At 39.6% G+C, this 23,625-nt stretch overlaps 2 protein-coding genes across 6 annotated transcripts; both read left to right on the top strand.

The window, feature by feature from the left end:
- The first annotated feature begins 705 nt into the window (after positions 1 to 705).
- On the top strand, positions 706 to 4,521 carry zgc:110319 (uncharacterized protein LOC796111 homolog). Its single transcript, XM_044213470.1, has 8 exons — positions 706 to 830; positions 1,332 to 1,432; positions 1,576 to 1,711; positions 2,478 to 2,544; positions 2,641 to 2,752; positions 2,845 to 2,908; positions 3,188 to 3,362; positions 3,809 to 4,521. The coding sequence occupies exons 1-8, from the start codon at positions 721 to 723 to the stop codon at positions 3,875 to 3,877; spliced, it is 834 nt and encodes a 277-aa protein (XP_044069405.1). The 5' UTR covers positions 706 to 720; the 3' UTR covers positions 3,878 to 4,521.
- A 209-nt stretch (positions 4,522 to 4,730) lies between these two features.
- Positions 4,731 to 21,530, top strand: ccar1 (cell division cycle and apoptosis regulator 1). 5 transcript variants are annotated; one of them, XM_044213465.1, is made up of 26 exons: positions 4,731 to 4,883; positions 5,766 to 5,927; positions 6,157 to 6,332; positions 6,446 to 6,583; positions 7,110 to 7,142; positions 7,907 to 8,103; positions 8,412 to 8,538; positions 9,215 to 9,334; positions 10,544 to 10,736; positions 10,924 to 11,068; positions 11,149 to 11,325; positions 11,457 to 11,682; positions 12,545 to 12,658; positions 12,954 to 13,120; positions 13,962 to 14,172; positions 15,324 to 15,407; positions 15,521 to 15,709; positions 15,962 to 16,153; positions 16,331 to 16,567; positions 16,653 to 16,782; positions 17,069 to 17,157; positions 17,251 to 17,391; positions 17,507 to 17,627; positions 17,741 to 17,923; positions 18,756 to 18,961; positions 20,457 to 21,530. In XM_044213465.1, exons 2-26 carry the CDS (start codon positions 5,816 to 5,818, stop codon positions 20,535 to 20,537), a joined length of 3,789 nt encoding a protein of 1,262 aa, XP_044069400.1. In that variant the 5' UTR covers positions 4,731 to 4,883; positions 5,766 to 5,815; the 3' UTR covers positions 20,538 to 21,530. The 5 variants fall into 5 exon arrangements, with proteins under 5 accessions (XP_044069400.1, XP_044069402.1, XP_044069403.1 ...); XM_044213467.1 differs by having other exon boundaries at positions 11,170 to 11,325; XM_044213466.1 differs by lacking the exon at positions 4,731 to 4,883 and adding an exon at positions 5,124 to 5,456.
- The last annotated feature ends 2,095 nt before the right edge of the window (positions 21,531 to 23,625 follow it).

Consider the following 23,625-nt stretch of genomic DNA (forward strand, 5'->3'; position numbering starts at 1 on the left):
TCATCCAGTGGTGGAAAGTCACTATGTACATTTACTCCAGTAAATACAGTTTTGAGGTACTTGTTCTTTACTTGAATATTTCTATTTTATACTACTTTATATTTCTACTTTAAGGGAAGATAGTATTTTTTTTACTCCAGTACATTTATTCGACAACTATAATTACTTGTTACTTTGCAGAATAAGTTTTTACGTGTGTAAAATATGATGCAGTCAAATTTAAAGGGCAGGACTTTTACTTGTAATTGAGTAGGCTATCATTAAACTGTAGTACTACTACTTAAGTAGGCTACCTCTGCTACTCAAGTAAATAATCTGACTACTCTTCCACCACTTTAAAGAGTTTCCCCTCGGGGATCAATAAAGCATTTCTGACTGCTATCTGTCTCAAGTGTTGTTATTATGAGAAAAACCCGGGGACATGGTCTCATGCGCTAACATTTTTTGTAAGTATAAATATATTAGTTAAGAGAATACAATGAAGAAAATCTATTGGTTAGTACCATTAAGGCACTCTATGATACCAGTAACTGTTTATGACTACACATTAACTATTCTCTATAATCTATGTAAATTTCGGTTTATTATCTTTTTAGTTTTGGATCTTTTACTTTTGTCTCTCACAACCCAAAGAAATTACTTTCATTGTTTCATTGAGGAAATAAACTAACGAAAGGTCAAAATTTAGAAACATATCTAATCAAACCCCTGTTCAGGACTATGTGCTGTGTACCACATGAGGTCCTCATTTTCAAAACAAACAAAATGGCGGCGCACATGAGATGGGGTCTTCGCCAGTTGTTAAGCGCAAGAAATACGGCTCACTTTAGGTTTGAACCTTTATAGCTGTGACATGTCGTTTTGTACATTTTATACTGCTAATATCACAACTTGTAATGCTTGTGTAAAGCATACACTTGCTATTCCGATGTGTGGTTGAAGATATACTTTTAGCTAGCTAATTAGCTGACTAGCAAACTGCGACACTAGACAACGGTTTGTCACACTAATCCCATCCATTCACATATGGGTGGAGATATCGAAACAGCTAGTTAATTGTTTCCTTTTTATCGTCTTTGATTTCATATGTGTGTCTTTCCCGATCCCAAGCATGTAACTAAGTCAGACTGTAAAGTTTAATAATAAAGCCTAACGTTACCAGTTTCTAGGCTTGTACATCAAAACCCTGAGCTAACAGCTAAGGTAAACATTTACTGACGTTGCTTTCATCCGTCAACGCCACCTTACTATTTAATCCGGCCTCTAGAAATTGATGAATTTACGTCTTATGTTTTCTGACATACATGGTCTAATATTCTTGACGTTGTAAGGTTTCCAGTCAAGACCAGAAGCTCATACCACTCACAGTGCACGACCCAGAGCTTCAGAAAAGTTCAGCCTCAACCCGGGACAGGAGCCACACACTTCTCAAGTGAGAAACCATTGTTTGGACACCTTAATACATTCACTCACTCTCTGTCATCTTGTTCTAATTATGATACTGCCGTGTAGACAAATAAAAAACCCATAAACTAAGAACCTTTACTAAGAAATTGCTTTTATAATATTTTTCAGAAAGACACCTGTCCATCCAGACTCAAGACACTCCAAACCCCAGAAGCTTGAAGTTTCTCCCTGGTAAACCTGTCCTAGGAAGTGGGACGCTTGACTTTCCTTCTCCGAGCTCAGCTGGATGTTCATCTTTAGCCAGGTTGTGTGTCAAGTTTACTGTTGTGCTTTGTTGTGTTTACGTTGTACTGTTTCTAATTTTATAAAATATAAACCTTAAAGGCAGCGTTCTACCATGTTTCCCCCTTGGAAGGCAGAAATCACAATTATTGTTTTGGTCTTAGCATCAGGTCAAGAAAGATGTGTGTTTGCAAACTGATTGTGTGTGTCCTGTTTAGAAATCATAGTGTAAAACAAACTGAGGGAAAAGGCACACTTATATATACAGGCAGACATCTAAAAAAGAGCATGGGAAAGCTGTTTATGTCTGCTTATAAAAATCGTTTCGGCAAAGGAAGAAGGCGGTTTGCCTTTTGGTTGCTCTTTATAAGGTGAAATATGTGCATCGGAGGTATGTGTGTGGCTTTCCCATTCTCTTTTCTTTAAAAAAAAAAATTGAAAATGGATATTATCTTCATTGAGCTATTTGTGGTCGTGTCTTCAGTTTCTGACAGTGATGGAGTTGCTTGGTAGAAGAGTACATACAGTAGATGTGATAAAAGTACCCTTTGCACATGGCACTTTGTGATACTCCAGGGTTTCTGTGAATTAAAACAACTAATTGCATGAATGCATTGTGTAGATATGTTTTGTTTGCTGATACATTTTGTCTTGTCTTGACAAAAATGGCAACATTGTGCAATCATGACAGTGACAGACGTGATAAAAGCCAGCACAGTTAGGATGTTATCAGTAAATTAACTAACATGAACGCAGACTTCAATAACATGATAACATGTTTCTTTCAGGGACCTGTTTGAAATCGAAGGAGTAAGAAGTGTGTTCTTTGGCCCTGACTTCATCACAGTCACTAAAGTAAGTATTGACTGTACTCTTACAGATTGTCTCTGTGATTCTATTCCTATGAAATCTTTGTGGTGAGACAACACGAGATCTTTATTTTCCTGTCAGACAGATGAGGATGTGGAATGGACAGACATTAAGCGTCATGCTTTGGAGGCCATTGCTAAGTTCTTTGAGAGCGGTGGCCCGATAACAACAGGGGCTGTGTACCATGAAAGCAGTGAGTATGCAACCTGCCCATATCAGTCATCTTGGAGTTATGCAGCTGCTTGACTGCATATTTTGTAATTATCTCCATTTTTTAAATTGTAGGTCATTCTGAAGATGATGATGATATTGTATCAATGATAAAAGAGCTTCTGGACACCAGAATCAGGTACAAAACTAGTAACTTTGAGAGCAATTTAGGTGATAATTTTAGTCTTCATCCGTCTATTGCAAGTAGGATAGCTCACTGTTTGATAGTTTATGTATTTAGAATATTGTTTCAATCCTGATCAAATATTTCCTTTATGATATTTCTATACTCAGCACTCATAGCAATGACGCTCACAGTGCAGTAAAAGACAGTTGTGCTAAGATAACAGTCTTAATCTGTCTGTCCTTTGTGCTGCTTTGTTCTGTACGAACTGATATGGTCCCTTTCACTCACAAGACCTACAGTGCAGGAGGACGGAGGCGATGTAATCTTTAAGGGGTTTGAGGACGGCACAGTCAAGCTGAAGCTGGTTGGTTCCTGCACAGGGTGTCCCAGCTCCACAGTTACCCTGAAGAACGGCATTCAGAACATGATGCAGTTTTATATCCCAGAAGTAGACAATGTGGAACAGGTGATTATCAAGATCGGTTTTGTTGTAGGATTTGTTTTTGTAGATGAGCAGAGATTTGTGCAGGTTTTTATTTTGAGACCAAGCTTCCCTGTTGATTTCATCCTGGGATTGGTATCACAAGTTGCTGTATGGATATTTAAATCATCATATGCAGGAAATTGTGCTGTGATCTCATTTTAATTTAAATTTTTGGGCCCTTAAGGCTGAGCAATGAAACCAGACAGTATTTTTTTAATCTGTGTATGCAGTTTTCCAACTTTGGCAAGTAGAGTTGAATAAAATGATGAAAACGAAGATAATCCTATTTCGATATCCATTTTACTTACTTGCTACTATACTGAGTTGAGTTTTTTTGTCATGATTGGAATGAAGGGAAATCATTTTATCTTTACAGACTTTTATGTCACATTTCACATTTTGTCAATTGTCTTCTTTTTTTTGCCCAGGTGGAAGATGAAGTGGATGAAATCAATGCAAAGGTTTTCTCAGAGCTGGAACGCAAATTACAAGAATAAAAACTTTCTGGACACAACACACATGGATTTTGTTAGAAGGAAAATATGACCCACTGTTTGAAAACACAGGCATTCATTATTTCCACTAATTACCCTTCTAAAATCATAATAATGATGACAGAAAATTATTACCTGCTATTTTGTGTGCATACTATATACTGTTAAGTGTTCACACTGTAATGTACAGAATATGTACATACTGTATGCCCCATGTTCCTGTATACAGAAAATACTACGTCATTCTTCTAACCGGTCAAAATGTTTTGCTGTGATGGCTGTAAATGTTGGGATGTATTTATTTCTTATAAGTATTGTATATTTTGAAATAATTTTTTCATAGGATGGAGATATTGTGAAGATTGTGAAAGTTTTTGACATTGGTCATTCAGAATGAAGACTGATGAAAGTATTCCAGTTGTTGTGGCCATATACCAAATTAAACATAACTGAACCGTTTTTCCTTGTTAATGCATCATCTATAAATGAAATAAAATGTTATTTAGGCTACAATTAGCGCAAGTAGGTTTAGGGTGTAACATCCTGTAAGATCTGTATGGTATATTTATCTGCTTTGTGCTCCATTCTTCAGATTTACCTGTATTTACATGTATCACATAAAACAAAGTTCACAGTTTGAAAGCAAATCTTTGTTGTTGATTCCCTTTTTTAATTATTACTGTTGTTATTTTATTATAGTTACGACTTGTGTCATTATGTCCTATGTGGGTAGAGAAAAAAACGAGGAATGACTACTCATACAAGAATAAAAGCAAAGGATAGTGAATTGTGACACAGTCTTTACACTAAATAATGATTAGAGTCTGTCCTATATTTTTTACTCATGCTCTGGAAGCACAGGCAAACAGCAAGTTATTACAAGTAAGTTATTTGACAAGTACAGATGAACCACTGTATCCACTGAATCTGGCCACTTGGGACACGGATAGTTTTCGCCAGGCCGCGCATGCGCAATTTATGTCTACATCGGCCGGTGAAGGGGACAGCGGTAAGCAGTGTTGTCAATGTTTTAATCCAATCCTTACTACGTAATTTAACGTGAATATTTCATGTAAATTTGAAGTACAATTATTGAGTGCATGCAGAAGAGTTGCTGCCATTTGTGAATGTGTGTTTTTGTTGTTTTAAAACATTGGCCATTCAGTGCTAACTGCCAGAGCCAGCGAACGTTAATTAGGGCCTCGCTTTCGATAACAAATCCAGCACGAGGCTAATCTGGCAACAAAGCTAACGATGTGCAAATGCTAACGTTAAGTGTTGGCTAGCTATATATAGCTACTTTATGTTTCTTACAGTAGCAATGCCGCGTTTCAATATAGTAGTAGATAAATAAGGCACGTTTTAGTAATGTCGACGAAGCCATAATTAATTGAAGCTTTAGTTAGCTGCTGATAACCACAACAACAGCATTAGCTTGCTAGACAGACGTAAAATGTTAGCTAGCTGCCTGCGCTAGCCTACTGTCAGTTAAAGTGGCTAACGTTAGCCAGACTGCTGTTGAGCCTGTCGATGTTGCTGTGTCAGCATTTACGCTATCTACGGAGCACTCCAGAAATCAAGGGTAAAAATGTGTTATGCTTCCTGCGTCATTCTCTCGCAGTCCTAAATCGTCCCTTCAAAACGGCTTATTTCAGTCCCTCACGTTAGGCTAACGACGTTAAACTATTGTAAGATAACCGTAGGAACTAGCTAAAGTTAAATGTTGTTGTGGCTTATCCGAATTTAGCTTCTTGGAATTAATACTATTTAATTTTGGATTGAGATGTATGGATACAGTTCAAGTTTGTCAGTTACACACGTTGTGTTATCAAAATTCCTTTATCCCTGGTATCTGCTGGAATATACCTAATCTTATGCATTTTTTTTTTAGTGACAACCATCCGCCTGGTGAGCAGACACTGCCCTTAACCTGAGTGAGTCATGGCCCAATACGGGGGACAGAAGAATCCGCCGTGGGCGACTCAATTTGCCACCACAGCGGTGTCACAACCGGGCCACTCGGGACAGTCTCTTGACCTCAACAGCCTGCACTGTGAGTAAAGCAAATCAGAGGTTCCCAGGCTGTTTCATTTCCTCTCTTATTGGGTACACGATTACACAAACATTTAATGTTGTACTATTTTAGTTATATGGACTTTTTCTTACTGACTCTTATCATGCCATCACATCATCTTCCCCATCCTATTCTACACCAACATGTCCCATTTAGTGTATTTTTTCACACCTCTCTGAATTCAGTACCGTATTTTCCCTCTCTGCAGCTCTTGGTGTGCAACAGCCATCTCTTCTGGGAGCATCTCCCTCTGTTTACTCTCAGCAGTCAGCCTTGGCTGCAGTCTCTCTCAGCAACCAGTCTGCTGCAAACTATCAGCTGTCTCAGCAAACTGCGGCCTTGCAGCAGCAAGCTGCAGCAGCTGCCGCAGCTGCACTACAGCAGGTCAGTCACAGTGAGGGAGTCCTAAGCACACTCATGTATCCATCTTGCCACGGTCACATGTAACACTGATTGATCAACTACTTTCTCTCCCATGTTCTTTGTAATGTATATAGTCTCAGATTAATTCAGCCCTCCAGCAGTATCAGCAACAGCAGCAGCAGCAACAACAGCAGCAACAACAGCAACAACAGCAACAGCAGCAACCTCCCCAGCAACCCCCTCAACAGCAACTGTACAATGTACCTCATCAGGTGAAACATAGGCTCATTTTGCTTTGTGTCACACTTTATTTTGGATAGTCCTCTGCTCATACTAACCCTGAAGAATATATTGGTTGGTTTAGACTTTCCAAAATATATTAGATTGGAATTATGCTTTATATTTAGATTTGTCACTGCTTCATATAGATTATAACATGTATAATATCCCTTTGCACTCTTTTAAAGTGAGATTAAATTTTCTCCTGGAATCTTTCTTATCCATTTTTCCTTACGCTATAGCGCTCAATATTTCTTAATAACTAACTAATCTTCTCTTCAGGCAGATCATGTGAATGTGCTCTAAGGGTAATTTGATGCAACAACTTAAGTGTTCATATGTAGCGCAATATATATCTTTTTTTCCACCAGTGGAATTCAATAGTAAACATGCAACCATGGGCTGTAAAGAACTGTTATGAGAGCACAAAGTGTGGCATTGCAATGGGGACAAATCTATAGTATCAAGTCAACAAAATGTTCACTCTTGGTATTTTCTGTTTTCCTTCTTTCTTCACAGCTTCCACAGCCTCAACAGGCGCTGATTTCTCAGGTAAATGTGCAAAAACACATACATTTGCCATATTCATTTTTTATCATTTCAAAGATGCCAATCCAGGCTTGCCACATACATATGTATTTTTTTCTCCCATGTTTATCCATTTATACATGTGTATCATGTTCAGGGTCATAAGGGAATGGCGCCTATCCCAGCATGCATTGAGCAAGAGATCTGTGTAGTTTTTCTTCATTCTTTGTTCTCACATCACAAACTACACTGCTGTAAAATACTTGTTGTCAGGTTTACCCCAAAGCAGCATTCTGTCCAAGGCTCAACTTAATATAAAATACCTCTTTACACAGCCAGTTTCTTATTACTTTTCTATCTGAGCAGATACAGCATTGTTGGAGTGAGCCTATTGTGTAGGTCTTCCATCACCTTATTTGTATATTTCTCAGATTCATTGCAAATATTGATATTTTTCTCAGAGTAGAAGAAGCGAACTCCAAGACATACATGCCTAGATCAGTCCTATCTGTTTACATCCTTGCACTTGAAACTGAAATCCAGAGGAAGCTGTGTACAACCCAAACATGAACAGATCAAAGGTTTTTTGCCTTATTGATTCCTGATGGTTATTTTCCAGTTTTCTTTATGGCTTTGTGTTTAGTTTATTTAGATATTTTGATTCACTATCAAAATATCTCCCTTTGCTTTCTATCAAAGTTGAGTAGCCATGGTATTTACTGATTGGGTTTAGACATGCAACCAAAGTAACAGGTTTTTTGATATTTCTTTCTTTTCTCAACCCTCAGCCCCCCGTCGCTTTGCCCACCAGCCTAAGCCTGTCCAACCCGCAGCAGACAGCCCAGATTACTGTTTCCTACCCAACCCCACGTTCAAGCCACCAACAGCAGACGCAGCCACAGAAGCAGCGAGTCTTCACTGGTGTTGTCAACAAGCTACATGACACATTTGGCTTTGTAGATGAAGATGTCTTCTTTCAGCTAAGGTGAAAGAGAGTATGGTCCTTGGAATCTTTTAGACTGTATTTCTTGTGCAAATTAGTGTGTTGGTGGAATTATAAGTGAAATGCTCTCATCAAATGCTGTCATTAGACTTAATCATTACACTAACACTGCCTTTTTCTTATGCCGGTGTTACCCTGCCCATGTCAATTCCCAGGCCATTATTTGGCACCCATAACAGACAGTTCCAAATGATATATGCACCTTTTTCAACTTGAAACCGATGTGACCAGACATATAGAGATGTTCAGAGATGTCTGAAGGCTTTTTTTTTTTTTTTTTTCTTTTGCAGTGCTGTGAAGGGGAAGACTCCTCAGGTGGGTGACCGGGTCCTAGTGGAAGCTGTGTACAACCCAAACATGCCCTTCAAGTGGAACGCCCAGCGCATCCAGACCTTACCTCAGCTAGCAAACCAGTCGGTGAGAACACTCAGAGGTTGCACTCAGTCACTCAGAAAGGAGAGGACAACATTGTTGGGCACATTAATACAAACTGAGGGTTTCTCCTTGAATTTTTATTCACTTTTTGATTTTTGGTATCTTTTTTTTAAACGCAATCAGCACAATATCTGTGTTTTCACTACATTTAGCCATGGTTTTAAAATTGCCCTGTCTGCTACAAAAATTTAAAGACACATACTTTGTTTGACTTTTTTGCTTTTAAAGGATTTAATTAATTCTTACTTACTATGTAATAATATTCACATAATAGCTTTTTTCACATTTGAAAAAGAGTCCCACTGATACTGGGATTTGCACAAAATGTGAATTGAGATTCCAAAATAAATTCCCCCAATCTAGTCCTTCCAAAGATAGGAAACATTTACTCTGTATTTTGTATTTGTCTCTTTGCTTCAGTTAATTTCAGCCATTGACTTGCCTTTGTGACAGAAGCTATGGTGAAAATGACAACGTATTTGAATTTTGTATATCCAAAAGTGAGATCCACAGGTTCATTTTAAATCCTGGACAATTCACCTGGCTTAGTCTGAGGAGAGTCCTAATACATTTAAGTGTTTTGTTTGTTTTTTCAGATTTGATCTTTCCCTGTACCTCTCTGTCTTGTATTGACTGTTGTGTTCTCAATCCCTCCTAGCATCAGCAGCAGCCTCAGCCTTTACCTCAAGCTTCCCCACAGCTCGGCAGCCTTTACAATGAACCAGGGATGCAGCTGCGCTACTCAGACATGCACTCCACTGCGGACAACAGACAAAATGTAACCCCCTAACCCTTTTGAGACCTTGTTGATCCTTCTCCCTACTCAGTTTCTTTCTTAGATTTTCTTTCTTTCGTTTCCTGGCTTTCTTGCTTCACCTATGCATGGTGAACAACATCTATTCTTAACTACAGTTTTTGCTTGTTCATTTAGTTTGCTGCCATTGCCAAATGGATAGAACCACATTATTGTAATGGTTTAACAATACTTTTCTTTGTTTTAAGGAACATTAATTTGTCTTACAGACAGACTATTTTTATACTATTACCTCATTATGCATTTTGAATGTGCTTTTTGTGGTAGATTACAGCCTGTTTACCAAGGTTATACATATTTTTTTGTTTGGAAAACAAACTAATGTTGCTTGAGTTGTTACTTTTGTTTCAGCAGTGTTTTCCTACTTTGGGCTTCTTAATATTTAAATCAATAAATCTCTCTACAGGGGACATTGCAGATGACAGGGACTTCAAGAAAAGTTGCTATAAATGAGAATACAGTATGTAGTGTGAAACGAGTATTTGTTTAACCATGTAGAATTGCTTGATAATATACTGTAACTGCAGCTCAATTCAGAGATCTTGAAAATACATTAAGAGGTTGTGCTGGATTACAATAATCTTTGATATAAAGATTTGGTTTGAAGTACCACTCAAATCAGTATCTCACCAATTGAATCAGTGCCTTACCAAGCAGAGAGACATGTGCAATTTTTATAATGGTATTTATAGTTAAGTTAATATTTCTGAATGTGGTGGCAGTGTGGCCTTTTGGTTGACTCTTTTTCAGCCCGAGGGCCAGATGTGATCTCATTTGATTTCAGCACCATCTTTTCCGTTGAAAGCATGATGCCGAACTTGTGTGCTCACTAATATAAAATATCCTCAGAATATGCTGCTCAGTCATAAATGTTTTTAAATGCAGCATGTGATTGATAAAGCAGAACTGGTCATGGTTTCTTTTGGTCTTGACTACAGGCTATACACCAGACATGAAACTCAAAACAGGAAATGCTACTTCAGTTTAGCGTGAATTTAGACATTCAGACCTTTTCCCAGCTTCTGTCTTTCAAGCAGCCACTGACCAAGTTTTTGTACAGTTCATCTTATTTGCTAAGCAGTCATAGGCATGATAAATGAAGATTGTTTCAGGTCTGCCGTTGAACATATGCTCACCTCTATTTATTCTTTTCTTTTTCCCCCTCTTCTCTAGAGCCAGCCTCAAGCTCCTAACATGATGAAGGCAGCCCCCACCATGCTGCAGTCGCTACCTCCCCCAAACACGTTCAATGTTCCGGCCCAGGCTCCCCCTCCTTCCCTCCTGCAGGCCCAGTTGTCTGCTGCCTCTCTGGCCCCTCTCCTCCAAAACCCTCCTCAGCCTCTGCTGCCACAGCCTCCTCCAAAAGGTAAAGTACTTGTCTGTGGGATTGCATTTATCTAGTACTGGATATAAAGCAGTCAAACAAGTGGTGACAATCACCACTATCTTTGCAGCTGTTTTGGCAAAACATTGACCACAAAATCAAAGCTGTCTTTGTTGTATGTTAAGTGTAAGTACAACCAAGTGTTCTGCATTTTTTCCCATGTCTCTAGATGTGTTTTCCGGGGGTCTGCTTCAGCCCCCAGTGAGAATGATGCCACAGCCGCAGCCTGTCCGACGAATTGAGCCTCCTCCTCGTTTCCCCAGTCGCAATGATCGAGGCCCTGAGCTCATCCTCAGGACTAAAGAGGAACGCAGGTGGGATGGCGATAGATAACACCAGATATCATCAGATTTTTGTCACTAAAAATGCAATATGCATTAGTTATTCATCTTAGTGTTTTTACTCCATTCTTTAGTCGAGACAGAGACCGTGAGCGCAGACGGTCAAGAGAACGCTCGCCTGCACGCAAACGTTCCAGAGACCGCTCTCCCAGACGTGACCGCTCACCTCGACGGCCTCGCCGGGTGGTTCCTCGCTACACCGTCCAGTTTTCCAAGTTCAGCTTAGATGGGTGAGTACAATGCTTTCAGTGAAAACACATCACTGAAGTGTTGTATTGTATGTTAAACACAGGTATGATAGTCAACAGTATGTACTAGTTTGTGTTGTGGGGGTATTAACTGTCCTCTGTGGGTTCTCCAGCTCCAGCTGTGACATGATGGAACTGAGAAGGCGCTATCAGAGCCTCTACATTCCCAGTGACTTCTTTGATGCTGTCTTCACCTGGGTGGATGCCTTCCCCCTGACAAGACCCTTCCAGTTTAATAATGCCTGCAACTTCCACATCTTGCACAAAGAGGTGGATCCTCCTGTCAAGAATACGGCTGTGCTGGACCCTCCTGATGCCAACCACACCTACAGTGCTAAGGTATGACTGTCAACGATACATTGAACTGGGGCTGTCAACAAATATTCTAAATTTGATTATATAATCGAATTGTAAAAAAAACATTCGATTGTGGGGGGAAAAAAGCAGCACTACCGTGGATGTCTGCTTGCGAGCTCACGTTGCACTGAATGCACCGCATGATGGACAGGAGTAAACACAACGTCCCTTTTATTGATTAATAATGAAATGTAGGTCAAGCTGAAACGAGCATATAATTAAACAACAATCGTGTGATAATGATGCTAGAGAGTTCACAACCCAACTCAGATGCAGAGAGTGATTTGCACTCTGAGCAATCCAATAAAACCCCATTTGGAAAACGGTAAAACTTCACTGGTAGCCCACCTTAGAAAGGTTGAAAGCCGAAGGTTACTGTAGTTATTTCAACTTGGATTAATTTTTTATGAAAAAACGTTTTGATTCTTTTGATCGTTGGACCCTTACGGATTAAAGGAAAATAAATAATCAAGGAATGGACACACATTCGCACTTTGTGACCACTTCAAAGGTAGGGAGTCACCCTTTTTTTTTTTTTTTTTTTTTTTTTTTTACCATTCCGGTAAATCTGAATGGATTATAGTTTGGTGCTCATGGTTTCTGTTAAATGAACTGAACGATTACATTGTGGAGAATCTAACCGATCTAACAATGTGTAGCATGTCCATATTAATAAAATTTTAGACATGTATATTTGTATGCGCAATCTAAGCAGCTTAGAACTAGCTCAAGTGGCTGACCCGGTGGGTACCCGGTAGGTATGTAACCATAAATGGTGTCAAAAATGGGGTTTGATTTCATGAATATTTTAAGGATTGTAATTTTGATGTGGTCTATGTTTCAGGTGATGCTACTGGCTAACCCCAGTATAGAGGAGCTCTATCACAAGTCCTGTGCTCTGGCAGAGGATGCCCAGGAAGTCAAAGACTCCTTCCAACATCCTGCTAGACTCATCAAGGTACATCACCCACTTTCCATGCTTGTACCATGCACGTGAGCTGAAAATGATGTAATGATCCTATTCCATTGCTGAGTACTCACAATGTGGAGGAGTCCTTACTGACGTTTCTCTTTTGGTTGTGGATCCTCATAGGCATAATTATTTGGACATGCTGCTGACCTTTTTGTCTTCCTCTCTCTCTGTCCTCCTTTTTGCTCTCCATACCCCTTATCCATATTGTCATTCCCCATATCCATCTAACCTATTCTACTCTGTGGCTCTCCTTTGTACCCCGTCTGTCTTTCTCCTTTAGTTTTTGGTGGGAATGAGAGGTAAAGATGAGGCCATGGCCATTGGTGGTCACTGGTCTCCCTCTCTGGATGGAGCTGACCCAGAGAGGGATCCCTCAGTCCTTATAAAGACAGCCATACGCTGTTGCAAGGCACTCACAGGCATAGACCTTAGTCTGTGCACTCAGTGGTAAGCGCTGTTATTTTATCAATTTATTTTTCTCATTGATTGTGTTTCTGTTTAAATCTATTAACTCTGCTGATGCAACAATCCCAAATTGAGTAATATGAGTATAATATGCTAAATAATGTTGCTACCTCTATACTGAATCTCATCCTGGACATGTTGGTTGATCTTTTTTGTTTCCTTTTTTATATTAATGAGTATTGTGTTGTTAATTTGCTACCTATTATTTACTATTATTTATTTTGTGCAATGTTCTTTTTGGCCTTTTGTGTGTTGTCGTCTTGGCTCTCTCTTTCTGTCACACTCTCTATACATATATGCATATTTCATTGTGATGAAAAACCAAACGCATGGACTGTGGCTGGAAGCAGTGGCCTGGACCAGAAGACACTGCCATTACTTTGTTTTTTATTTTTTTTATTTATTCTTCTCTCTGTTAAATATCTTATATATTTAACTGGCTTTCACTGTCCTGTTTATTGTGTCTCTCTTCGCACAACCCTAATGTAGTGTATCCTAGGTTAAATGCAGAACACCCATACATAATTGACTGAAGCTATAATGGGGATGAATTTGGGGGTGTGATTTATTTTATGTGATTGTCTGTCAACTTTCTCAAAATGGCTGCCGTAACCTGTGACAACAGTTGGAGAGCTGCAGACTGGGTCCATTTGTCTATGCTGTGTGTTGAGTGGGAGAAGGGTCACTGTAATGATGTGTACAATCATTCAGTGACCTCATGGGAGGGAGTAGCTGTAGAAGGCTCGCCCTAGCAAGGCTTGCCTTTTATACTGTGTCCTGACCAGGATGTTTCTTTCCAATGCACCTTCTTCCTTTGCGACAGGTATCGTTTTGCAGAGATTCGCTATCATCGGCCGGAGGAGACACACAAGGGGCGGACAGTCCCTGCTCATGTGGAGACAGTGGTTTTGTTTCTTCCGGATGTTTGGCATTGTCTTCCTACCCGCTCAGAGTGGGAGGTGCTGTCACGGCGACTCCGGGAGCAGCTGGCTGAGAAGCTGTCGGCCGAGCGAAAGGAGGCGGATGGAGAACAGGCACTGAACCGCTAATCCCTCTCTTCTCATTTCCGCTTCTCACAGGAAGGCACAGGAATTACAAAAAACAAACCCCAGATACACATGAGACACAAAGCACACCTCACAATTCACACAGACAGACACAAGCAGATTATTGTTCCACCAAACCTCACCTAGGCTTCTTCTGTTTACTCCTCCACCTGTCCCCTTCTCCTCTGCTCCAACTCCTCCATCAGCACATCCACCTTCCCTCACATCCAGCAGACACATACAGTGGAAGCAGTGAGACTAGGTTGTGTTGTGTAGGCCTTGATCGCAACTGATAAAACAGCTTCCAGCTCCTCAAACACCTCATAATTGGGTGCTAACCTGGGTATAATCCTTCATGTTAATCCTAGCATTTTGTTATGCATTATTTTAAACAATACTTGCTTAACCTGCTTGGAATTTGGGTGTTTGCATATTGGTGTAGCAATGGTCTCATCGTTTCTCACATTTGAGTCAGTGTTGCTGGAATCTGAAACATTTCTTTACACTGGAATCTGTGGAGTCAGTTGCGTGTAAATAATGTGTTTGTTGTAGAAATGTTCATTTTTATATGATTTTTCACATCAATTTGATATCATCTGACTTCGAAAAGAGAACCTCCCCCAAGTCCTGTTTCTTGTCTTTTCTTGTTGTTGGATTCTACATTCACATTTGGACTATATGTAGAATTTGGTTTTTCCAGGGCAGTTGGTTGGACAGATGGCTCCTATCTGACGTAGGTGTATAAAACCCATAAATGACAATACCCAATACCCCAGTCATAGACCATGGTAGGGCCACCCTATCTTCACTCCGTTTGGAGACCAGCTTCTGATGTACCTACACACCTTTTGGACACACCTCTCATTGATTTATACCTTTTTTTGTGTTCCACAGATTGATTGATTGGCAGCTGGGGGGCATTTCTGTTGGTTTTAATAAGAGCTAGAGAGCTTCCCTGTGTATGCTTCAGTAGCAGTCGAGAGCTCACTAGGACGAAACAATGAAAGACAGATGTGACCTTGCTTCTTGCACGGATCAACTTTAAAGTTCATTTAGGCCTTGAGTGTTGTGCTGACTGTTTGCTATCCCACCTCTGTCTTTCTCTCTGTCTGTCTCTGTCTTAATGATTTCCTGTCAAGGAGGAAGAGGAGAAGGATGACGATGAATTGAAGGACGTTAGTACTCCCACTCACTGGGCTAAACTTGACCCGAAATCAATGAAGGTAAGGTTCAAGGAGAACAGACAAGGAATGAACTTATTAGAACTAGCTTTTGCCCTCTTCTTTTTCTGAGGTTGAATGTGCATTTCTAACGTCCCTGTTTTCTCCCCTTGTAGGTAAATGACCTGCGCAAGGAGCTTGATTGTCGCTCTCTAAGCTCTAAGGGGTTAAAGTCGCAGCTGATCGCTCGCCTCACCAAGCAGCTGAAAGTGGAGGAGCAGGTGGAGGAGTCCAAGGAGCCTGAGAAGCCAGAGAGCAAAGTTGCTGAGGAAGAGGAGCCATCTCGCACTGAGGAAGACAGAGAGGTACAGAGATTTTTATTAATTAAATAATTATATGAATGAGATGTAATGGCATGAGATAATTTAGTAGTAGTAGTGACAACACTGGGAATGTCTTATATTTTACAAAACAGCTATGGAATTGCTATTGAGAGACAAGAATTACATTTTACAGTTTTGTCAGTCTTCACAATATTATAAAACTTTTTCAGAAATTAGGTTTATCTTAAATTTCATCTGAATTGGTCTTCTAACTGAAGCATTCTTCTGTGTTAGGAGGAGGAAAGGAAGAAGCAGGAGGAGCTTGAGCGCCAGCGGAGAGAGAGGCGCTACATCCTCCCTGATGAGCCTACCATCCTCGTACACCCCAACTGGGCAGCCAAGAATGGCAAATTTGACTGCAGTGTCATGTCCCTGAGTGTGTTGCTGGACTACAGACTGGAAGACAACAAGGAGCACTCTTTTGAGGTGAGAATTACTGGTCACAGCATTTTGTTTTATGCTGTGTTACACAGAACTTGGAAGAAGTCTACAGTGCATGTGTACTATAGTAATCTATGAAAACCAACTGAATCTGTTTAAAGTCTCACAAACAGATTTTTCTCGATGCAGGTTGATAATACACTGTCCTCTCTTTCTGACCAGGTTTCCCTATTCGCTGAGCTGTTTAATGAGATGCTACAGAGAGACTTTGGCTACCGCATATTTAAAGCCCTCGCTGCTTTTCCTACCAAAGATGAGAAGAAGGAAAAGGAGAAGAAAGCCAAAAAGGAGGCTGAAAAGAAGGAGGCTGAAAAGCGTGAAATAAAGAAGGAAAAAGAAGAGGAAAATGAAGAGCCAGTTGTAAAGAAGACCAAAGAGGATGAGGAGGAGAAGAAGAAGGCAAGCTATCTGGTATTTTCAGTCTGTCATTTGCTCAACAAATTGCGTATTTTCATGCAGTTGTGTGACTTTTGTTTTTAACCAGTGTGATGAAAAGTCTGTGAAAAAGGATTCCTCTCGAGATGAAGAGGAGAATGAAGATGACGGCAGCACGGCCAATGCTGAAGAATATGACCCCATGGAGGCTGAAGATGCAGATGATGATGATGATGATGGTACTTCTCTCTCTTTTTCTTTAAATACAACCCATTCAATTATTTTTGAATTTCCCACAATGTTTTGGTCAATGATGAGAAACCATGCACCACGCTGAACCTGTGATGGATAACATTTCCACGTTTCTGAGGCCTTAAGTGGGGAAAAAACATTGCTTTCTTCTTTTGGTTTCTTACACAAAGTAGTAATAATAATAATAATAATAATAATACAATTTAAGGATGTATTGGCACTTGTTCAACATTGTTCTACTTTTCAACGTGATATTTCAATCAATATTTTTAGACAAGGATGATGATGACTCCAATGACAGAGACAGGAAAGACCGCAAGGATGATCGCAAGTCGTCAAAAGAGAGGTCCTCTAAAGACAAGGTTGGTTGGTAATTGTTGTAGGCATGTTATTAAGACATTGATGTAGTGTAAACATGGTTGTTGGTATAAATGTGGTGGTTGTTGTTACACCAGGAGAAGAGGCAGATGGTCACACACAACAAGGAGCTGCTGATGGCATTTGTCTACTTTGACCAGAGCCACTGTGGCTATTTGCTGGAGAGAGACCTGGAGGAGATCTTGTACACACTGGGACTGCACCTTTCTCGTGCTCAGGTGAACACACTTTGCTTACTCACGCACTGCCTGCCCACTAAAGTTTTTGTCTTTTTTTCTCTGCGGACATGTACATCAGCCTGCACTGTCATGCTGATTTTTGTCTGTTTTTCAGATAAAGAAGCTGTTGAACAAACCGGTGGTAAGAGAGTCATGTTACTACCGTAAACTGACAGACAGGGGAAAGGATGAACCTGTTCCTTCCATTAATGAAGCCCAGATAGAAAACCTCATAGGTGAGCTGACATGGGTCTTTATGGTTGAACATGTTTCCATCAATGATTTAATACAATCAGTTAAGCACAGTTTTTTTAAATTTAATTTTATGAAATTGTTCTTTTTCTGTCAGGTAACCGAGGACTACTTCCTGCTCCAAAAGCTCGTGCTCAGGCAGAGGCCAGTGAGTCTAGTAATCTGATTGTGTATAATGGAGCCATGGTTGACATCGGCAGCATGATGCAGAAACTGGAGAAGAGTGAGAAAGCAAGAGAGGAGATGGAACAGAAGCTCATGATGCAGGATTCCAAAATAGGTATGATTTGAATTGTATTATACTGCATATGTTGTCTTTGGAAATGGTTTCATAGTCTCATGAGTTGCAGGCTACACTCTGTGTCTGTAGTCCATCTGGACAATGATCTGACTCAATTTGAGCTTTGCTACAAAAGAGCCCAGTCTTACTTCATTCAGCATTCTTCCTTCTGTGATTTCTGTTGAAACGTGGACTGGCACATTGCTACCAACTGCAACATACGAAGTAGAAAATATGATTCAGCAATATTGTTTTTCATAGTGAATATTCTGTGGTAAAGAGTGCCTTTTTATACAATAGAAAATAATTAAGAGACTAAACTTAATTGTCCCACCAGGGCAGGAATTGTCCTTGTCTCACCAATAAAGACAATAATCCTGACACAATAAACACAAAAGACATCACAAATCATCAACATCACAACAATATATGTGCAGGAGTCAATACAGTTTTATGTAATTAATCTCCAGATACTTAAAACCGTTAACTTCCACAGACTGGTCACAAAGTGAAGGAGATCGTAATGGACTTGCACAATTTAGCAAGCTACTTTAGCAGTCTAGCTTAACTAACAATTGTAAAAACATGTACCTTTGGTTGATAAGATTATGTCCAGTGTTATGCAGCTTGAAAAGCAAAATTTCCTTAGCATTTTCAGATTTCAACAGATGACTTTTCAAGTAGAAACTTTTTACTAAACATCAAGTGATTTGCAAACCAGTATTTTCTCAAGTGCTGTTAATAGTTAAGTTTGAGTTGTAGAAAAGTGCTTAATCGTTGACCTGCCTTCACTGTAATCCTCCATCTAACTTTGTGTTGTGTCTCATTCCAGATGAAGATGCGAAGGTTAAAGCGCAGTTGGAGCAAGCCAACAAAACCTTGTCCAAAGAGCTGGAGGAGGTGAAAAACACTCTGCGCCAAACTGAGCAGACTCTGAAGACTGTGGAGGAGCAGAAGACGATCTACCATGACCAGATTAGCAAGACGTCCAACACCTTGATGTCCACCTTCAAAGGGCTGCTGGCAGTGTTGAATAAGGTGCACCATTTTTAAAAAGCACCAAATTGCTGTTCAACTATTTCATTTTTACATTGAGGCAGGAAGTGAGCTCATCAGCCCTGTTCAGACAGGTATATGGGTATACGTAACAATGCTGGCTTCGTCGATCTGTTAAAGTGATGGCATTTTGTCATTCAAACATAGGTGTATAGCTTCCAGCAGCACATTTACGGCTTGAGCTGTGTGCTCACACGATATTAGGCACCTGGTGCACAAGAGTGAGCGGGGAGAGAGAGACAGAGAGCAGCAACATTTTCACATCAGTTTAATCCTTTAATGTTATTAGAGACCGAATTCTGCTGCCTGTTTTATGATGTCTTGACACAAGCATTGAATGGCAGGATGTTAAATTGAGACTCTCCTGTTATCCCTGTTAGCTCACATGCTGTATGTAAAGCTTTTGGCTGGATATTCATTTATTCTTCCGCACAATTGGCTGAACGATGAACGAACATTGGAAATACATGGAGAAACTGTTGGTCAGATTATTATTGATCTGGTTTTTTAACCTGTTTTTCCTGTCATGGTGCAAGGGGAAAATTGTTTTTATGAGGCGTTTTCAGACCAAACAGTTCTAGGGACTCCCTGAGAGGAACTGCCCACTGGGGAGCTCCCCCGAGAACTACATTACTACCTTCAAGGGCTTTTTTTTTTGTCTGTTTGCATTCGCACCCCCAATAGGAACGCTGAAGTGACATAAGCTGGTTGGCGGTTGGTATAGCAATGTTACCTCTTGTCTGTTTTCTTCCTTTTTTTTTTTTTTTAAGGCTGCCGTTACCAGCTGTTGTTTACACAGCTAACGTTTTAGACAGCTTTTTAAAAATGGCGGTTGCCGGTGCAGCATTGGCTTGTTTGACCAATCGCTGTACACTTACGTCACTCAAGGTACCTGTTGTGCTGAGAGAGTACCAACTCTGAAGTAGGAGCTTAAAAAGTTCCTCAAAACGGCGTTCTAAAAACTAAAATTGTTCCCTGTTCTTGCAGCCTAATCACAACAAAACTATGAAATAGTTCCTCCGGTACGAAAACGCCTATAGACTAATCTGATATGATCTCCTCAATGCCCTAAAATTGGTTCTTTCACAGCGTTTCCTAGAGACGATGATTGAGATAATACATTTATTACAGTGATCTTTGAAGACAGTACAAGACATGCATTTTATCTCCCTGCGTGTGTCGCTATGTGCTGCTGGAGTCTTTACGTGAATCTGGACATTCAGTTCGAATCTATTGAGATTGCAGTCATGAAAGTAATGATGGGTGGATGAAGCCTTATGAAGCTTTGGGGCTTTCTTTCCATTTGTGCTAAAAAAAAAAAAAAAGGATTAAACTCTTCAGGGCTTCAAAATCAACAGCACAGTGACATCTGGTGGTTTGTAAAACTTATATCAGCCCTTCAAGACTGGAGCCGAAACACAAGGGGTGCGTGTCTGAGAGGGGCTATACTGACTGATTGTTTTTCTTTCTCTGTCAGGATCAAGAAGTAGACGAGTCTGGTGACGAAGTCACGGGCGATCGCATTCGGACGTCTCAAACAAACGGAGCAGATGAATGAATTTAAAATATATGAAGCTAATCTGTAACACTGATTATCTTAAAAATTGTAAATATTCACTAAACAAGCATAATTTGGCTGTTTTTATTTGGACCTATTGTCTCCTAAGTACATGTATAAATTAATGAATTAGTTCCCTTGTAGTCATTTGGCTTCAGTTTCTGTGTACAATAGATTTATTTCTGAGGACTTACTTTTCTTACCTAGAATAATTTTAACTATGACAAAGCTTTGAAACGCTTATTTTCATAGTTTTTAAGTAAGTTAAGTTCGATTGCTAACATTTCTTTTCACCATTGCTTTAGCTTTGTTATGGCCAATAAAATGCCATGTTGTAGATTTAAATGCCAGTATGTGTGGGTTGTACTTTTCAGAGATTTTTGTTTTTCTAATGAGCAATAATGATGCTATTTATGTGCGAGAGAATTCATAAAAACAAAAAAAACAACTATATTTAAAAGAAACTAATTTTGGATGGAAAGGGTAGGTTCCATGTGGTTCAGACAGAATTTCTTTGTAAATCTTCCCCATCTGCTGTTTAACCACAATTGTGTTCAATAAACACATTGAGTGTGTAGTTCTTTTATTTTGCTGATTTAACTGGGTTCTGCTGTTTTTTTCAAACACATGGCTATGCATGGTTCCTCCTCTTAGACCTTTTTGCTGTCGGCGCCTCCTGGCTGTATCCACCGACTGCTGCACTGCCAGTTACAGATTTTCATGTTTAACTGTGATGAGCATCTGTCTTGTTTTAGGAAACTACACATGAACCAAACGATAAGCTCAATGAATGTGTGTTCTGCTGAAGGAATTGCTGCAAAGACATGAACATTTAGAAAGCCATCTCTGAACTGTGTGCGTTGGTTTGGGTTGTTCTAGAAAAGAGGCACACTTACATTCAAATGTGCTCCAAAGCAGGCAATTTTATTTTTCTATTGAAAATGTACTCTATGGATGTCTTGTGCAAGAGTAAAGTGGTCCATTTTAACACTACAGTGTGTCTGCATTTTTCCAGCTGTTTAATGTTGTGATTTACACCTGAACACTGAAAACTTCTCTAATCCTGTCACTATCTTTGTAATACTAAGCAGGCCTGTAGCCGCCTTTGAGGACACTGGGGTCATGTCCTCTGTATTTTTTGTGGCTATTTCATGGGTTCACAAACTTCGGGAGAGTTTACATTGGACAATTTAAAAAAACTAACATTTAGTAACTAGATAATTTCTAGGTTTAATTTCAGGTTTAGTTTTATGCAGCCCTAAACCTTCAACCCCAGCAACATAGCAACAACTGTCTGGCACTGTTCTCTCAGCTTGACTGTTACAGCTGCCATTTTGTCTGATCTGTGACCAAGCAAATATTGACAGACATCTTTTATCTACTCTCCAAATACATTTATTGGTGCATCATCAATAGGTACTCCTTTTATTACAGCTGTTTTGTGACCCAGTAGAATTTAGTTTTTCTATGATCAGGTTATGGCTAACCAAGCTAGCCACTATACTAGCTGTCTGGAGCTAATGCTAATGCAACATTTTAAGTAACTTGAATTACTGTTGGGTAAACTTGTGTACTATTTTTACTTTAACTCTATGTGCTTGTTTACTAGATTAATTACTGTGTTGTACATTAAAAAAGAAAAACTTTGCAGGTTCAATACCAATGTTATACAGATAGTAAATGTACAGTTAAACAATAACTTTAATTGATTTCCATATGTTAATCACTTCAGGCTAGTTTGAAAACATTGTAAAAACACATTTTAAAACCATTTGGTTCATTGTGGAGTAACATACAGTTCATTGTGAGGAGACATCAGTCACAACATCTTGAAGCTCATGTATCATTAACCTAAAACTTCAGCAAAATAAACAAGAAATACGTCAACATTTCTGCCCTTTCTACTTTCTCCTAGGCTAAACATAGACCTATGCTCTTTGAGGTGATTGTATATAATGATATTTAATTATAGGTATTATCAGAATTATCAAACTGATTCATCAGGTGAGGTCAAAATTAGGAAAATGGTTCAAAGGTCAAAAGGAAGGGTGAAAATCTCCATTGAAACACAGTTAAGCAGGCTTAATGGGAGCAGGTGGGCTTAAAGGGAACATAAGTGAATTTATGGTTCAAAGACTGAATATTTTATTCAACGCACATGACATTAAAAAACAACTATATGAAATAAAATCTTTATATGGAGCACTAACATAACATGAAAGTATAAATTGATCATGCAGAGAAGTCATTTGTTATACTCGTTTACGTCCACAGACTGATTTCTTTTGCTTGCGTCCCGCCTATTGAAAAATAAATAAAAATAAACATACCCATTTATTGTCTATTTATTATATAGCTCCAATTTATAACAGAAGTTATCTCATTGCGCTTTTCCTATAGAGCAGGTCTAGACCGTACTGTTTATAATATTTAACAGTATAATAATATAAACTGCATACAAAAATGTAAACTATACAGGGAGTGCAGAATTATTAGGCAAATGAGTATTTTGACCACATCATCCTCGTTATGCATGTTGTCTTACTCCAAGCTGTATAGGCTGGAAAGCCTACTACCAATTAAGCATATTAGGTGATGTGCATCTCTGTAATGAGAAGGGGTGTGGTCTAATGACATCAACACCCTATATCAGGTGTGCATAATTATTAGGCAACTTCCTTTCCTTTGGCAAAATGGGTCAAAAGAAGGACTTGACAGGCTCAGAAAAGTCAAAAATAGTGAGATATATTGCAGAGGGATGCAGCAGTCTTAAAATAGCCAAGCTTCTGAAGCGTGATCATCGAACAATCAAGCGTTTCATTCAAAATAGTCAACAGGGTCGCAAGAAGCGTGTGGAAAAACCAAGGCGCGCAAAATAACTGCCCGTGAACTGAGAAAAGTCAAGCGTGCAGCTGCCAAGATGCCACTTGCCACCAGTTTGGCCATATTTCAGAGCTGCAACATCACTGGAGTGCCCAAAAGCACAAGGTGTGCAATACTCAGAGACATGGCCAAGGTAAGAAAGGCAGAAAGTCGACCACCACTGAACAAGACACACAAGCTGAAACGTCAAGACTGGGCCAAGAAA

The sequence above is a fragment of the Siniperca chuatsi genome, linkage group LG11 (genome assembly GCF_020085105.1).
Source record: "Siniperca chuatsi isolate FFG_IHB_CAS linkage group LG11, ASM2008510v1, whole genome shotgun sequence".
Taxonomy (NCBI): domain Eukaryota; kingdom Metazoa; phylum Chordata; class Actinopteri; order Centrarchiformes; family Sinipercidae; genus Siniperca; species Siniperca chuatsi.